This window comes from Chanos chanos, chromosome 4 (genome assembly GCF_902362185.1).
Source record: "Chanos chanos chromosome 4, fChaCha1.1, whole genome shotgun sequence".
Lineage (NCBI taxonomy): Eukaryota > Metazoa > Chordata > Actinopteri > Gonorynchiformes > Chanidae > Chanos > Chanos chanos.
In genome coordinates this window covers 51,291,036-51,308,535 of record NC_044498.1, presented here as the reverse complement: position 1 = coordinate 51,308,535, position 17,500 = coordinate 51,291,036, and the positions used below count along the sequence as shown (strand labels likewise).

Sequence of the window (17,500 nt, the reverse complement as noted above, 5' to 3'; positions counted from 1 at the left end):
ATTTACACTGTACTGCCTGCGTTACCTTGTATATTTACACTGTGCTGCCTGCGTTACCTTGTATATTTACACTGTACTGCCTGCGTTACCTTGTATATTTACACTGTACTGTCTCACATTGGGGGTTTTTTTTATAGTATTTGTAGTGTTTTGTGTTGTGCGAGCTGCACTGCTGGGTGTAGTGAATATTCTTTTTATTTTGCAAGTTATAACAACAATAAAGGTGAACCCTGAAACATGAAGACTTGAATGTGGAGACTGAATGGAGAGAGAGAGAGAGAGGTCGGTAGGTAAGTTAAGTGTGTGTGTGAGGAGAGAGAGAGAGAGAGAGAGAGAGAGAGAGAGGTGAGTAAGTTAAGTGTGTGTGTGAGGAGAGAGAGAGAGAGAGAGAGAGAGAGAGAGAGAGAGAGAGAGGTGAGTAAGTTAAGTGTGTGTGTGAGGAGAGAGAGAGAGAGAGAGAGAGAGAGAGAGGTCGGTAGGTAAGTTAAGTGTGTGTGTGAGGAGAGAGAGAGAGAGAGAGAGAGAGAGAGAGGAGTAAGTTAAGTGTGTGTGTGAGGAGAGAGAGAGAGAGAGAGAGAGAGAGAGAGGTGAGTAAGTTAAGTGTGTGTGTGAGGAGAGAGAGAGAGAGAGAGAGAGAGAGAGAGGTCGGTAGGTAAGTTAAGTGTGTGTGTGAGGAGAGAGAGAGAGAGAGAGAGAGAGAGAGAGAGAGAGGTGAGTAAGTTAAGTGTGTGTGAGGAGAGAGAGAGAGAGAGAGGTGAGTAGGTTAAGTGTGTGTGTGTTTGTGGTGGGGCTGAATGTATTGTCTCCTGTCCTCTGGTAAAAGGAGGAACGGAGAGAGCAGGAGAAGTGCTTTTGTTATTTCAGTCGGACCAGCCGAGCCGAGCCGACCCTCTCACAAGCCTTCATTTCACGCTTGGCGTCCATGCCCTAATTACATCACCACGGCGACAAGGCAAGGTTGGCAGCACCGCACTCCCATATGGATGGCGTGGGAGGAGGGATTCATCGGGCCATGGTGTACCACCAAATAATGACCTCGATCAGAATTCGCCTGTCCCCTTCCTCTCCTGCCCGGGGCAGTAAACCGAATCTGGTGACACTAGCTGAACCACAGCACTGTGACTTAACTGCCAGGAAAAGCTGAACACGGTGTTTCCCCGAGACGCTGAACACTGCTAAAGAACCAAGGCCAAGCTGTGCGTTCATTACAGCTGAGTCGGGTCTGGTTCTGGTGCCGCGTACTGTCACCGGTACCAAACTGCACCGTGGAGACCCACAGGCAGAACACAGGCTCTTTACTGGCCTAACTCATTTGACGTGAGATACACAGTGAAGTCTTACCGAGGAGCCTATAGAGGTGTGTGTTCGCATATGGTTGAATAGTTTTAAGATTTAATGGTCAATAAGAGCTCAGTAAATATTTCTGATACCTGTTTTGGGGGGAGGAGTTTATGACGTTTCTATCTTGATTCTAAATAATGCCACTGGTTCAGGGAAACTGTAATAACATTGTTTGTTTGTTTTTTTCATTAGGTTTTTTCCATAAAGTAATCTATACAAACATTCCTTTTTAAGAAAACCTGTGAATGAGTAACTACTTTTTAACCAGTAAATGAGCTTTTACTTCCGGTTGACACGGTGGTGTGGTCCTGTGATGCGCATGCCTAAGCCTGCCCTGCATAGTAACACACACGACTTTGGCCAACTGACCAAGGGGAATGCTTTTCTAATGTATGAACAAAAACAATGCAAAAGAACGAGAGAATTAAAGAGATATTATACAGACGAGATCACAGAGTATTAGGGCCGCATAAAAACACAATAAAACCAATAAAAATGTTAAGAATGATAGTTAGAGATTTTAGTTAGAGATTTAACTTGAAATTTTGCTTTTATTCTCGAATTTTCTACTTTAATCTCAGTTCAAGTTAATTTTGTGAACAAACTCCAGATTTTAAGATCAAACTTCAAAAATAATGTCACCATTGTAATTGAGATTATATTTGAAACTTTGAGGAAAAAAAAGTCCAAGTTTCAAGATTTAAGTCAAAATGGTATTTCAAGAACAAAACCAAAATTGTATCTTGTGAATAAAGTTGAAATGTCGAGATTAAAGCCAGAATTTCAAGAATAAGAGCAAAAACGTAAAAAAAAATTTAAAAATCAATCATTATTTTTTCACTTGTGCTGTATCAAACACAATATATCAGCATAGCCAATTAATTTAGCTGAAAGTGAAATAACAGCATTTCAATGGGACCAGTCTATTCTGTTTATGTTTGTGCTCTTTGAGGAAGATTACACTGATGTGCCTTGCAATTCTCACAAAGGAACATTTTTCACATATCATAAATTTAAAAGACAAAATCCTTTTTATGAAATAGTGAGTAACACATAATATATCTATATCTGTCTCTATGCATATATATCTATCTGTCTGTCTATCTATCTATCTCTCTCTATATTTATATCTATATATCTATATATCTATGCATCTCTCTCTCTCTCTCTCTTTCTCTCTCTCTCTCTCTCTCTCTCTATATATATATAATTACACACACACAGAGTAATATCTCTATATTAATATCTCTATTACCATGCATGTATATATATGTCTTTCATATAACCTCATGGTTCTGGTGGGCCATTGCATGTTGTTGGTTTTTGTCACTGATATCCACTGTTATCCACTTTCACGCAGTATTAGACTGCACATTGTAATCTATGGTACCACATTAAGTCACACAGGAATGGCTGGGGGGGTTTTAATGTAAAGATGATTGTTGGGCACATCATTAATGCGGGAACTGAAACAGGGACCGTCTTCTGTCACATGCACACAGGAACACACACACAGACAGAGAAACACTGTTCCTAAACAAAGCCCACGCAGAAACCCACATCAGCATGTAGGTGAGCCTATACTGTCTCAAAACTCACTCACACAAAGAGGCACAATGAATCCATGCAATTATCTACATTACATTCAGTCTGAGTAAAACAGGCAGAACAACATCCGTGTAGTTTAAAATGCTCTTTCTCTGTCTCTCTCTCACACACACACTCACACACACTCACACACTCACACACTCACACACTCACACACTCACACACACACACACACACACTCACACACTCACACACACACACACACACACACACACACTCACACACTCACACACACACTCACAGATGTGCTGTGTGAATCCTCAGCTGTTCCAGCTTTACTCTCTTGGGTAACATATGCAGCTTCTTCTCTTCGCTCTGATCTCTGAAAGTCGTTTTTAAACCTAAAAGGCACTCTGTTCTTTACTCTCTCTCTCTCTCTCTCTCTCTCTCTCTCTCTCTACCTCTCTCTCTTTCCCCTTCTCTCAAGCTCTGCAAAATGCCTTAAACTGATAACGAGGTGTTTTTAATAATTCATTTGCATATAAAAGGAGATGGTGCTGTGGAAGGATGAGACAGAACAGAAATCAGAGTTTGACTGCAGGCAGCACCTCAGTGCATAACATCACTCTTCCACACGCCACTCCTCACCACTCTCTCCCTTCTCCTCTCTCACTCCTTTTCTCTCTCTCTCTCTCCACTACTTATTTCTCCTGCTCCGACTTCTTTCTTTACCTTCCCTCTCTCTCTCTCTCTCTCTCTCTCTCTCTCTCTCTCTCTCTCTCTCTCCCTCTCTCTCTCTCTCTCTCTCTCTCCCTCTCTCTCTCTCTCTCCCTCTCTCTCTCTCTCTCTCTCTCTCTCTCCCTCTCTCTCTCTCTCTCTCTCTCTCTTCCCTCTCTCTCTCTCTCCCCCTCTCTCTCTCCATCTCTCTCCATCTCTCTCCCTCCTGGTAGAGGGCAGGACTGTATGCTTGTGGTGCGTGTCGTTGTGTGCCCTGACCATGTGACTCCTGTCAGTCTGAGGAGGCTCTGGCAGAAACAGACGGTCTCTTTACTGGAAACCTTGTGGTCGGTCGTGTGTACCAGTGGCTGTCCATATGCACTGACTGGTCGACTCTGACGGGTCGGACAGGAAAGGTTAGACTTCCACAGGGCAGCGGAGAGAATCAGCTCTAATTGGACCAAACCATCTTGTTTACCTCTGACTGGGCGTGTGTGTTTTTAGATGGTGAGAGGGAGAGAGAGAGAGTGTGTTTAGGGTGAAAGCATCAGTGCACAGAGGGGTGAGTGGAGTTTTCGCATTTCATAAATTAGATTTCAGCTCTGAGGAAAAGCAAGCAGCTCCTTAAGAACCTCAGTAACAGGGCCATTTGGGTCAGTATCTGTGTGAGTGGGTTGAGTTTATGCACGGTTAAACTGCGGTAGATCCCCAGCATTGATTGGGCGATTAGAGAAGGTCTGAGGCACAGTCGGAGTTCTCTAAATGACCTGGGTCGTGACCGAGCAGGGTGAGAGAGAGAGAGGCCAGGAGAGACACGGAGGAGTAGCATGTAATGGCTTGTCTGAGGATTTGACTGATTGCACTGAGGCAAGCTGTGTTTAAAACAATCAAACAAACAAACAAACAAACAAACATAAACAAAGGAAAACAGGATGGGAGAGCTTTAGGAGCCTTCTAAAACCATCACTCCTGGACTGAGAGAGGACACTTTATTTTCTGTGTTAGTTCCCTATGGAAGGACTGTCTGACTGGTCATTTAGTCAGCCAATGGGAGGGTGAGCATAGCCTCTTTTTCCGGGTTCCTCAAATGGAAGTGGCTCTGATTGGCCAGTGGACTCAAAACAGACAACTCAACCTTTAGCCCATGTCCTGTGTTTGGACTTCCACCTCCGTCCACCCTGTTCTGCTGTCCTATCGGGTCGCACCTCCACCCTGTTCTGCTGTCCTATCGGGTCGCACCTCCACCCTGTTCTGCTGTCCTATCAGGTCGCACCTCCACCCTGTTCTGCTGTCCTATCGGGTCGCACTTGCCCTGTTCTGCTGTCCTATCAGGTCGCACCTCCACCCTGTTCTGCTGTCCTATCAGGTCGCACCTCCACCCTGTTCTGCTGTCCTATCAGGTCGCACCTCCACCCTGTTCTGCTGTCCTATCAGGTTGCAGCCCCAGAAGTCCAGCGGTGTAACTGACTGTCTAGGGATCACTGATCTGTAGAATGGGTCGACAGAGCAACTACAGTGAACAGATCTCTCTCTTTTTTTTTTTTTTTCTTTTCCCTCCCATCCTCAGTCAGCATCACGCTGGGGCAGTTTAACATCACTCAGAACATCACCTGTGAAATGGGTTTTTAGGGCAAATAATACGCATCACACACACACACACACACCTCTGTCATCCATCTCCCTTAGGTTTAAGTAGAACGGGCTAGGACATGGAGTAGTCTGACGCCTACATTGACACGTTGACACAGGATAAACAGAGACACTGAAAGAGAGACACTAAATGTGTTTTTCGCCGTGTGTTTCTTCCAAGGCTGATACTCACGCTGATGGATCCATTCACGCCGTTCTTGTCGTAGTATTTTTTCTTCTCATACTTGTCCCTGATGAAAAACTCCACCGCTCTGGAACGGCTGTTAAGGAACGTGACTCACAGACGACAGATCCGCTGTATGACATTCACATATGGTTACACCACATGACAGCAACATGAGAAAAAATCCTCAGTATTCATTTTCTTCAATATTTTTAGAGTTCCCATTTTGAGAACCGTATTTTTTTTAATTTGTTATTGGATTCTACTTGTCTATCTGGACAAATGTAATTTCAGACCTCACTCACACACACACACACACACACACACACACACAGATTTTTACTCTCTGACTCTAAGTGAAGCAGAGACTGAGAATGAAACAGGAGGACAGCTCTAAAAAGCTTTGCTTGCTGACGAATTACAGCCCTCTCTGCTAAGCAACACCCAATCAGCATACTCCTCTACAACACAGGTAGAAACAATTCCATTTACAAATACTATCATCATCATCATCATCATCATCATCCTCACCCAAAATCAGAACAACCCATGAATTAGTGTTTAAAACAGTCTTCTCATTGGGTGACTAGAGGGAAGTGTAATAACTGGCCCTTGTTAGTGTCTCTGGTGGTACAGGTGCAGAGAGGTTTCTGGCACACAGTCACACGCTGAGTCAGACGCTGAACTGGACCACAGATGACCCTCTGCTCCCTTCCCTTATCATTAGACACAGCAACCCCCACACTCATTTCTCCACCCCCCCCCCCCCCCATCCTCAGCCAGGACTCACACCTAACACATCCAGCTACAGCCTACAGCACACAACATGGTGCTAATGAGAGAGAAAGAGAGAAGAAAGTGAGTTTACAATAAGGCAGCTTCAGGTATCCCATCACCCTCTGATCCCACACACACACACACACACACACACACACACACAGGTATCCCATCTCCCTCTGATCCCACTAGACTGAAATAAGAGCCACACACAACACAGGGAGCGGGCAGTGCAGAAATACAGACACGCGTGCGCATGCACACACACGCATGCACATGCACGCATCATAAAGCCAGGGACAATACACAGCCAGTCCCAAACAGAAAACCAACATCACACCATAAAGCCAAAAAGAGCGCACACACGCACACACACGCATGCACGCGCACGCGCACACACACGCGCGCGCACACACTCACACACGCACACACACACACGCGCACACACACACACACACGCACACACGCACACACACACACACATGCATGTACGCACACGCACGCGCATGCAAACACACCCTCTGACAGGCAGTGCATGCGTCACATTGTGACAGAGGAGGTGTGAAGCAGACAGACAGTCCGGGGGCGTCAGGTCCTCAAGCTATAATGCATTCACACCTTCATGAAACTTTGATCACAACACAATGGTACACCTGATGAAAAATGGATCAGGGGAGGAGGTGGGAGGGCTGAGACAGAAAGACAGAAAAAGAGAAAAGGAGAGCAGGAGAGAGAGAGAGAGAGAGAGAGAACGGGAGACAGAGTGAGAGAAAGATTCAATAAAACAGGAAGTCATCTGACATAGAGGTTACCGTAGAGACAGGAAACGACATAACACAGGGAGAGAGGAGAAAGAGAGAGAAGAGAAGATAGAAGAGGCACTCTGAGTAGAGGAACTACAATACACATCATGTCCCAAAGCAAAAGGACAGAACATTATTACACTTTGAGTCATGGGAGTTAAAAAAAAAACCCCAAAAAAACAGAGAGGAGCACCAGTGGCGTTCCTCTCCAGGGAGGAGAGACGCTGAGGAGAGATGTGGGTTTTGGAGGGGAGAACTCATTAGAGAGAAAAAGAGACAGAAAGAAAGAGTGTGTGTGTGTGTGTGGGGGGGGGGGGGGGGGCCTGCAGTTCAGGCTTCTGTAAGCACATCTTTATTTATGATGTCATTTACATTAGTGGTGGGGAGTCAGGAGCCATGCACTGAAGGAGAGAGAGAAAAAAGAGAGAAGAAAGAAAGAGAGAGAGAAAAAAGAAAGAAGAAAGAAAGGGGGGAGAGAGAGAGAGAGAGAGAGAGAGACAGAGAGAGAGAGAGAGAGAGACAGAGAGAGAGAGAGAGAGAGAGAGAGAGAGAGAGAGAGAGAGAGAGAGAGAGAGAGAGCTGATTCACTGGGGCCAAGGACTTAAGAGGAGAAAGTGGGTGGGTGAACAGGGAGAGGTTGGAAGTTGGAAGTTGGAGGTGGGGGGGGGGTGAGAGAGAGAGAGGGAGAGACAGAGAGAGAGAAAGAGAGAAAAAGAGAGGGGGTGGAGGAAGGGGTTGATAAAGAAAATGTGAGCGGGTGAATAGATGAATAACTGAAGCGAATATTATTTTAAGTAAGAGAGAGCAGAAGAAGAGGACAGTTTGAACACAGCGCTGATTAACTGAAATTTAGCCTAAACTGTACAATGAGCAATCGATAAACCCTTCAATGACTCAATGTGTGTTCTCTGAATTAGACCATTCAATTAGTTTTCCTAATGACCACTCTCAAAAGGCACCATCCTTAATACGCCTCAAAATGCAGCCAACAATCTCAAATTTAAACACAGCTACAAAACACTGCTTTAAAACGAATCAATAATCATAAATCAAAACCCATTACACAAAGTGCGTATGAAAATGATAATGACTCAACATTATGGAGACATAAGGAGGAGATGATGGCACCAGACAGACAGACAGACACACACACACACATACACACACACACAAACACACAGGCAGGCAGGCAGGCAGACAGACACACGCACATGCACACACACATGCACACACACATGCACACACACATGCACACACAAACACAGACAGACACAGACAGACAGACACACACACACACATACACACAAACACACACAGACAGACACACAGACAGACAGATATGGACGGACAGACAGACAGACAGACAGATATGGACGGACAGACAGACAGACAGACAGACACACACACACACACACACACACACACACACACTCAGTCCCCAAACAAGATCATGTCTGCCATGCACTGTGAGTAAATTCATTTATCTTCTTTAAAAAAAAAAAAAAAAAAAAAGATTGCCTTTTACCAAATTTCCTCTCTGTGCTCTTTCTCACTAACTCTCACACTAATGTGGTGAAGAATTCCATTAGTGAGATCATTAAGAGAGAGGAATGAGAAGCCGGACCAGCGAGCGTGACCAAGCCACACGGAATAAAAAAAAATCTCCCAGAGAACCAAAGAGCTACGGCGCTGGATGGGAAACTCCAACCGGAAAAACTCCACCTCCGACAAAGCCAATTGTATCAAAGCCTATTTCTGGACGGAGCTCCCCAACACCACCCCATTAATCCATTTTGACGCTTAAGAGTATTGTACTGCTATGGTCAGCATACCAACGAAGGCATTTCCATAACCACACACACACACACACACACACACACAAGCGGTGTAGAGGTGTAGATAAGAGCAGTTTGCCAAGGAAATTCAATTAGGCTGTGTAAAAAGCACCACAGAGAAGAACATGGAATTAGCCAAGTCGACACACACACGCATGCACGCACGCACACACACACACGCACGCACGCACGCACGCACACACACACAGACAGACAGACACACGCGCGTGCGCACACATACACACGCGCGTGCGCACACATACACACGCGCACACACACACATATGCACAGACACACACGCGCACGCGCACACACACAAAGGTGAGCTAAGTTCATGTGGTCTCCCCGCTCACAGCCTTGGCCTAAGAGAGGACAATTCAATATCAGATTTACATCTATTGGTTTTGCAGACACTTTTTTCAGAGTTAATTCTTATTCATTTGGGGTGAAGACTTCTGCATTAATGTGTGTTGAAAAGCTCAGCAGTCTTCCCTGCTGAACGCCTCAGGGGAGCCGCGAGGTTAGGAAGCTTGAGAAAGGTCACATCAGCAAACTCACAAGCGTAAAGACAGTTTACTAACATGTGTCTGCATGTCTCACTGCAGTGAAAAAGAGACTGAGTCACTGTAATAACCACACACACGCCTGTGCACGCGCACACACACACACACATAGCTCCATAAAGCTCCAGCAAGACATTTCCCTCTCTCTCTCTCCCTCTCTCTGTCTCTCTCTCCCTCTCCCTCTCTCTGTCCCTCTCTCTCCCTCTCCCTCTCTCTGTCTCTCTCTCTCCGTCTCCCTGTCTCAGACACACACACACGCATTGACAAAAACCTGCGTCTGCTGGCCCTGCAGCGGTGCGTTGAGTTGTGTGTGTGATTCAGGGCTGGAGGCTAATGTAAAAAGATCTGATGTGAGAAAGGCTGAGAGATTGGCCTGCATTACCATACCAAAGCCTCTTAACCAACCCAGTCACAGAGCTCAGTCAGACCAGACCAGTCCAGTCACAGAGCTCAGTCAGACCAGACCATCCCAGTCACAGAGCTCAGTCAGACCAGACCAGCCCAGTCACAGAGCTCAGTCAGACCAGACCAGTCACAGCGCTCAGTCAGACCAGACCAGACCAGTCCAGTCACAGAGCTCAGTCAGACCAGACCAGTCCAGTCACAGAGCTCAGTCAGACCAGACCAGCCCAGTCACAGAGCTCAGTCAGACCAGACCAGCCCAGTCACAGAGCTCAGTCAGACCAGACCAGCCCAGTCAGACCAGACCAGCCCAGTCAGACCAGACCAGCCCAGTCACAGAGATCAGTCAGACCAGACCAGCCCAGTCACAGAGCTGTCAGACCAGACCAGACCAGTCACAGAGCTCAGTCAGACCAGACCAGACCAGTCACAGAGCTCAGTCAGACCAGACCAGTCCAGTCACAGAGCTCAGTCAGACCAGACCAGTCCAGTCACAGAGCTCAGTCAGACCAGTCCAGTCACAGAGCTCAGTCAGACCAGACCAGTCACAGCGCTCAGTCAGACCAGACCAGACCAGTCCAGTCACAGAGCTCAGTCAGACCAGACCAGTCCAGTCACAGAGCTCAGTCAGACCAGACCAGCCCAGTCACAGAGCTCAGTCAGACCAGACCAGCCCAGTCACAGAGCTCAGTCAGACCAGACCAGTCCAGTCACAGAGCTGTCAGACCAGACCAGTCCAGTCACAGAGCTCAGTCAGACCAGACCAGTCCAGTCACAGAGCTCAGTCAGACCAGACCAGCCCAGTCAGACCAGACCAGCCAGTCACAGAGCTCAGTCAGACCAGACCAGCCCAGTCACAGAGCTGTCAGACCAGACCAGTCCAGTCACAGAGCTCCAGTCAGACCAGACCAGTCCAGTCACAGAAGCTTCAGGCAGAACCAGACTAAGGCCAGTCACAGAGCTCAGTCAGACCAGACCAGTCCAGTAACAGAGACTCAGTCAGACCAGACCAGTCCAGTCACAGAGCTCAGTCAGACCAGACCATCCCAGTCACAGAGCTCAGTCAGACCAGACCAGTCCAGTCACAGAGCTCAGTCAGACCAGACCAGCCACAGAGCTCAGTCAGACCAGACCAGACCAGCCCAGTCACAGAGATCAGTCAGGCCTGAGCGCGGGCCGGCTCTCACGCCCAGCACAACAGGTGCTTAACAGTGCCTGCAAAAAACACAGACACGAAGGCACACACACACACACACACAGACGCATACGCACACAGACCCACACACACACGGACACACACACACACCTGTACACAAACATGCACACTTTGAGAAGGATACTGGTCAGTTTGTGGTCGTCTGAAGTTCTCTGGCAGGTGAGCCTCATACAGCAGTCTGGCCTTGGTGTTGCCCATACTCTGCACGCTCTGAACAGAGAAACACAAAAAAACAGAGGGAAAAAAAAAAAAAAAAACCACATTTGAGTGCCTCAGAACTTCCTACCGAATTAATAAAAAGGTGTCCGGACCATTACACGCGTGAAAGACAGCTGTTAATTAAAAAAGAGAACACGGACACTGCTCACTGTCTGGTTCAGTGAAAGACTTCCCAGTGTTTTACGGCCTTGCACATGGCTCAATGACAAACTGATTGAATTAAGCTTTAACTGGCAATACTTTTACTGGGCGCACACACACACACACACACACATATAAACACAAAAACAAACACACACACACACTCACACACACACACACAAACACACACACACACACACACACACACACACACATATAAACACAAAAACAAACACACACACACACTCACACACACACACACAAACACACACACACACACACACACACAAACACACACAAACACACACACACACACACACACACACATATAAACACAAAAACAAACACACACACACACACACAAACACACACAAACACACACACACAAACACACACACACACACACACACACACACATATAAACACAAAAACAAACACACACACACACACACAAACACACACACACAAACACACACACACACACACACACACACAAACACACACACACACACACACACACACACATATAAACACAAAAACAAACACACACACACACTCACACACACACACACAACACACACACACACACACACACACACACACGGGCGCGTGCGCGCGCACTTAATCAGCCGATACTGTCAAAGGCAAATTAAGCGGAGTATGATGGATTTGATCGAAAGACGGGTAAGGGAGGAAGAAAACAGACGAGTAATTACCCATCAAGAACTAATTAGCCATTAAAATGTCAATTAGCATTCAGAGGAGATGTGCAGCTCTCGATATACAGCTCTGTCCAATACCAGGGAATAAATCATCCAACACGGAGCTTTCCGGAAACAGAGACCAGCCTATCTCACGCATGCACACACACACGCGCACGCTCACACATATATTTTCACACACTCACACATATTACAAAGTGGGGGAGGGGGTTGCTGTATGGATAAAGGGTTCAAGTTGATTTACTGGCTAAAAATAACACAGACATTAGGGGTGTGCACCTCTCCCTTATAAGACGATCCGATACGTATCTAGATACATGGGCTACGATACAATTCAGGGATGATATATTTTAATATGGAACGATTCGATGCGATGCGATGCGATATGATGCAATCTGAAACAGTTTGTTTAATGTCAAAATTTGTTTCCATTAAATATTAAAATAAGCCAGCTCTAAAAGTGGCATTGCCTACCTTCAAATAGATACGTTTCATAAAACACCAGGGAATCCCATGTATTTTTGTTACTTTATGACACGGGAAAAAAATGGAAGACAAATGCATCATTTCAGAATTACATGTCATTGTGTTTATTACTTTTCCTATATACACAGTTAGAAAAAAAAAGTCTTACTGTACGAAAAACATTTTGACATTAAGAATATAAACTGAAGCCTGTCGTCCCCATAGCCCTCACCATGCCGTCTCACCAGGTGAGTGCTAAGATTTGTCGTGCTACCGCTGTACTTAACCGCTGCTCTACAGACCTTAACAAATGTCCAGACTTCTGTCCAATTTTCCTTCCCTCTTATAAAATCCAAATGTCTTCCAAACTTTACATTTCAGATTTGATGGTGCGCTGTAAACCGCGTCGGCGTTGTCGGACATGTTGTTCTTGTTTTCACCTCGCACGCAACGCTACCATTACTCACGTAAAAGGTAAAAGGTCAACGCAAGACACTGTGCAGATTTATTAGCGAATGAGAGGTGGTCATTAATAATTTGAACGTAATATGGATTTGTAACGTTAAATCAGTGACTTCTCCGCGGCAGCTTAGTTTATACTAAAGTAGAATTAGCAGCAAAGCTTCAGTCGACCGACTCGTAACTAGGATCGGGCCATCAAGCGGCTCATGCTACATTTGGATCGATCTAGGGGTCCGTGTATCAATGCAGTCGCATCTTTAACGTTAAAACACGTTTCCAGTTCGTATCGGCGAATTGTTACACCCCTAACAGATATGGATTCACAAACTTTGGCTGTTAGAAATGACTTTTGAATGAGATTATACTCCGGAATGGAACACACACACATACACACACACACAGGCTGATATAATAACTGACACTGATCCAATAGATAGACTGCACAGCGGACACCCCTCTGACTGAATACTGAATTACACATTTGACTTGACAGTCTGAGTTTGAAGCTGGGTGTCTGATTGGTCCTCCGCTAAGCCAATGAGGTCTTTTAGAGCTGGTTTCCATGGTGAAGGGGTGTGGCATAGCACACACAGAGAGGCTTACCTGGATCTGCTCTGGGGTCCATTGGTCCAGGTTGACGGATTTGACGCGTGATATGTGCACTCCCAGGTTCCGGTGGATGCCGGCACATCGGATACAAATAAATACACCAAGGTTCCAGGAGGCCCATCGTGGCCCTGTCCAGGGAGACAGACAGAGAGAGAGAGAGACAGAGAGAGAGACAGAGACAGAGAGACAGAGACAGAAAGAGAGAGAGAGAGTGAGAGTTTTTTTTTTTTAGACTTACAAGACAACTTGTGATATCCCTGACAGACTAACAAAAAACACCACCATACAGGAAAAAAAAAACACACACACACACAACGTGAAGTGGGTTTTCACTGTTCAGAGTCAATCAGCTTCACCGTGTTATCATTCAGTTGGCATATGACATGTTCTGGATATAACATGCCACTGGTACTAACTTGTCTAGTCCAGCGTTTCACACTACTGTTTGTTGTGAGTCCCAGGGCTCTGCAGAGTGCATCTGTCTCTCTCTCTCTGTCTGTCTGTCTCTGTCTCTCTCTCCCTGTCTCTCTCTCCCTATCTCTCTCTCTCTCTCTGTCTCTCTCTCTCTGACTTAATGACACATGGGCCTCAGCTGTTAAAGGCCTGGATCATTAGCCAAAGAGCTGAATCAGGGGTGTGAGAGCAGGAGAGAGATCCAGAGGGTACAGAGCTCTGAGCTGCAGCGTGCTGGGCAGAGGGGGCACTGGACCGGTCCAGAACTCGTCGCCAAAAGTCTTCTCGAAAGGCTCTGCCGTTACACGAGGCAAAATTCACGCAACCCGCAGCAGCTGACTGCACATGATGCCATTTCACGCAACTTTATGTTTACGATATCGTGCTCAACAACCCATCAGATTAATCATTATGACAAACCTGGGGGCTGTATTCAGTGACACTGCGTATAACTGTACTGTGAATGGCACCTCTTGATATTACATCAAAAGACAGCATAAGTACTCAACAAGGAGAGTTTATATTCCTGAAAGTTCTGAACTGGGCCAATTTGAACTTAAGGGAACTGCTGTAACAGCGGCATGGCTTAATTACGGCAGGAATATCAGCATATGAACGCACATGTGACCAGATGTCTGCGTGCTGATTGGTGGTGGCATGAAATCAGTTGCGTGAAGCTGAACAGTTCTGAACCTGTGTTATTTACTCGTAACACTGCAGAATAACGCGACCACATTTTTACTTTCAAGCAACAGCAACAACACAAACACCCTGCATCATGTACAAGGCTGTTCCCAGGGCACCACATGTCCTGACCGCTGTAGAGAAGGAAGGTGCTCCAGCTCTGGTCTGTGACGGTGTTAAACCTGCATCTGAAGGGGGGGGGGGGGTGTCCTCTGTTCAAAACCCCATGAAAGAGGAAGAGAGAGAAGCAGAGCGGTCGATAGTGACAGTCAGTCTGGACAGACCGGTGAGGGAGCTGGGGGGGGGGGGGGGGGGGGGGCCATGAGACGTGTGAGCGCGGGGCCCTGACAGCTCTTCACTGGCCTGCCGTTCCCAGGCCCACGGAGCCTGACGGGCTATAAATCACGGGGATGCTGGGAAATAGATTTCTGCCTCTCACCCGCGCGGCCGCCCTCGCTGGCTTTAGCTACACCTGTCAGCCATTTTAGGACAGATCCAATTCAAAGAGCTGTGTCTCTCTCTCGGCACGGACACGGTATCCGTGGCAGCGGAAGAGAAAGCGGTTGGGAGGGGAGGTGGGGTCTGAAGAAAAGAAAGGCTTTAAATTCACTCAGACTGGCTGGCACAGGCCCTGGTGCCTTCTGGGCAGTGAGAAAAGAGGGGAACTTTTCCCCACGACCCTGGCGTTACCACCCACTCATCTCGCCAACGGGCAGAAGCACACACACACTGACACCGATACACACAGACACACACACACACAGACAGAGGCATACACACAGATACACACATACAATAAGGAAAAACCATTAGCATAACAAACATTGTGGCGTAGGCTCTTCATTTTTTAAACCTGCTCATTACTCACTCTCCCTGCTGCACGATTACTCAGGATATTAATGGCTATCAGGGGCTCTGTTCCTACCGCGGCTAACAAAAGCGTGCGACAGAGAGCGAAGAGGCCGATAAGACCCAGGAACCATCGCGTAAACTCCACGAAAAAAACCCCAAAAAAACCCTGTAACCAGCAAATGACTTCACATAACACCGTTATCTACCAAACACCCAAACTGTTATCCAGCTGGCTGCGTGGGGGCGGGGCCTTCTCTGTCAGCCGCTGAGATTTATTAGGCCAATATAAAGCCCTGAGATGGTGTCTCACGCCGTCGCGCAGGGAGCTGCAGATTTCACCCGTGAATTAAAGTGGGTTAATTTGTCATTGACTGGAGTGTTGAGTGTTGGGCTGGGTGAACCAGCACTGCTCCGCTGTGTAAACTCCACACAAGACTGGACTCTGAATAGTCATTCCCTCCCTGCCTGCCTGTGCTGTCTTTCTCTCTCCCTCTCTCTCTCCCTCTCTCTGTTTCGTTCACGGTCCACGGGGCTTCAGAGTCCTTCTCCTGCATGTCTCTGACGGGCGAAACAGAGCCCAGAAATTTACAGTCTTTTTTCAGGAAACAGAGACTACTTTGCTCATTCATCTCTGGCCTGTATTTTCTCTGTTTCTCCACACACAGGGGTCTGGGCATGAGTGCAGCCATGAAACAGAGAGACAGCGCTGAGCGTGACGTGAGAGACAGAACAAGCTTCTGATTTCCTCTGTCCCTGTATCCTCTCTCTCTGATTTCCTGTCCCAGTGTCCTCTGTCTCTGATTTCCTCTGTCCCAGTGTCCTCTCTCTCTGATTTCCTGTCCCAGTGTCCTCTGTCTCTGATTTCCTCTGTCCCAGTGTCCTCTGTCTCTGATTTCCTGTCCCTGTGTCCTCTATCTCTGATTTCCTCTGTCCCTGTGTCCTCTGTCCCTGTGTCTTCTGTCTCTGATTTCCTCTGTCCCTGTGTCCTCTGTCCCTGTGTCTTCTGTCTCTGATTTCCTCTGTCCCTGTGTCCTCTGTCCCTGTGTCTTCTGTCTCTGATTTCCTCTGACCCTGTGTCTTCTGTCTCTGATTTCCTCTGACCCTGTGTCCTCTGTCTCTGATTTCCTCTGTCCCTGTGTCTTCTGTCTCTGATTTCCTCTGTCCCTGTGTCTTCTGTCTCTGATTTCCTCTGTCCCTGTGTCCTCTGTCTCTGATTTCCTCTGTCCCTGTGTCCTCTGTCTCTGATTTCCTCTGTCTCTGATTTCCTCTGTCCCTGTGTCCTCTGTCTCTGATTTCCTCTGTCCCTGTGTCCTCCGTCTCTGATTTCCTCTGTCCCTGTGTCCTCTCTCTCTGATTTCCTCTGTCTCTGTGTCCTCTGTCTCTGATTTCCTCTGTCCCTGTGTCCTCCGTCTCTGATTTCCTCTGTCTCTGATTTCCTCTGTCCCTGTGTCCTCTGTCTCTGATTTCCTCTGTCCCTGATTTCCTCTGTCCCTGTGTCCTCTGTCTCTGATTTCCTCTGTCCCTGTGTCCTCTATCTCTGATTTCCTCTGTCCCTGTGTCCTCTCTCTGATTTCCTCTGTCCCTGTGTCCTCTGTCTCTGATTTCCTCTGTCCCTGTGTCTTCTGTCTCTGATTTCCTCTGTCTCTGATTTCCTCTGTCCCTGTGTCCTCTGTCTCTGATTTCCTCTGTCCCTGTGTCTTCTGTCTCTGATTTCCTCTGTCCCTGTGTGCTTTAAAAGTAGCCTCTAGTGTATGGCATGGAAACGGCCGCATCTCAGACAAGCTACGCATCCTGTCTCTCTTTCCTTTCGCTCTCGTTCTCTCCCCACCTCCACCACTCTCTCTCCCTCTCTCTCTCTCTGAGCAGCTGGCTGCAGCA

At 47.0% G+C, this 17,500-nt stretch overlaps 1 protein-coding gene across 2 annotated transcripts in view; it reads right to left on the bottom strand.

The window, feature by feature from the left end:
- The window catches only part of smap1 (small ArfGAP 1), a 90,555-nt gene that overhangs the window by 54,738 nt on the left and 18,317 nt on the right, over positions 1–17,500 (bottom strand). For both annotated transcript variants that reach the window (XM_030770409.1, XM_030770410.1), the window contains exons 2-4: positions 13,628–13,761; positions 11,140–11,225; positions 5,429–5,507 (exon numbers count right to left, since the gene is read on the bottom strand). In XM_030770409.1, the coding sequence (XP_030626269.1) occupies positions 5,429–5,507; positions 11,140–11,225; positions 13,628–13,761 (299 nt within the window). The remainder of the gene's footprint in view (positions 1–5,428; positions 5,508–11,139; positions 11,226–13,627; positions 13,762–17,500) is intronic.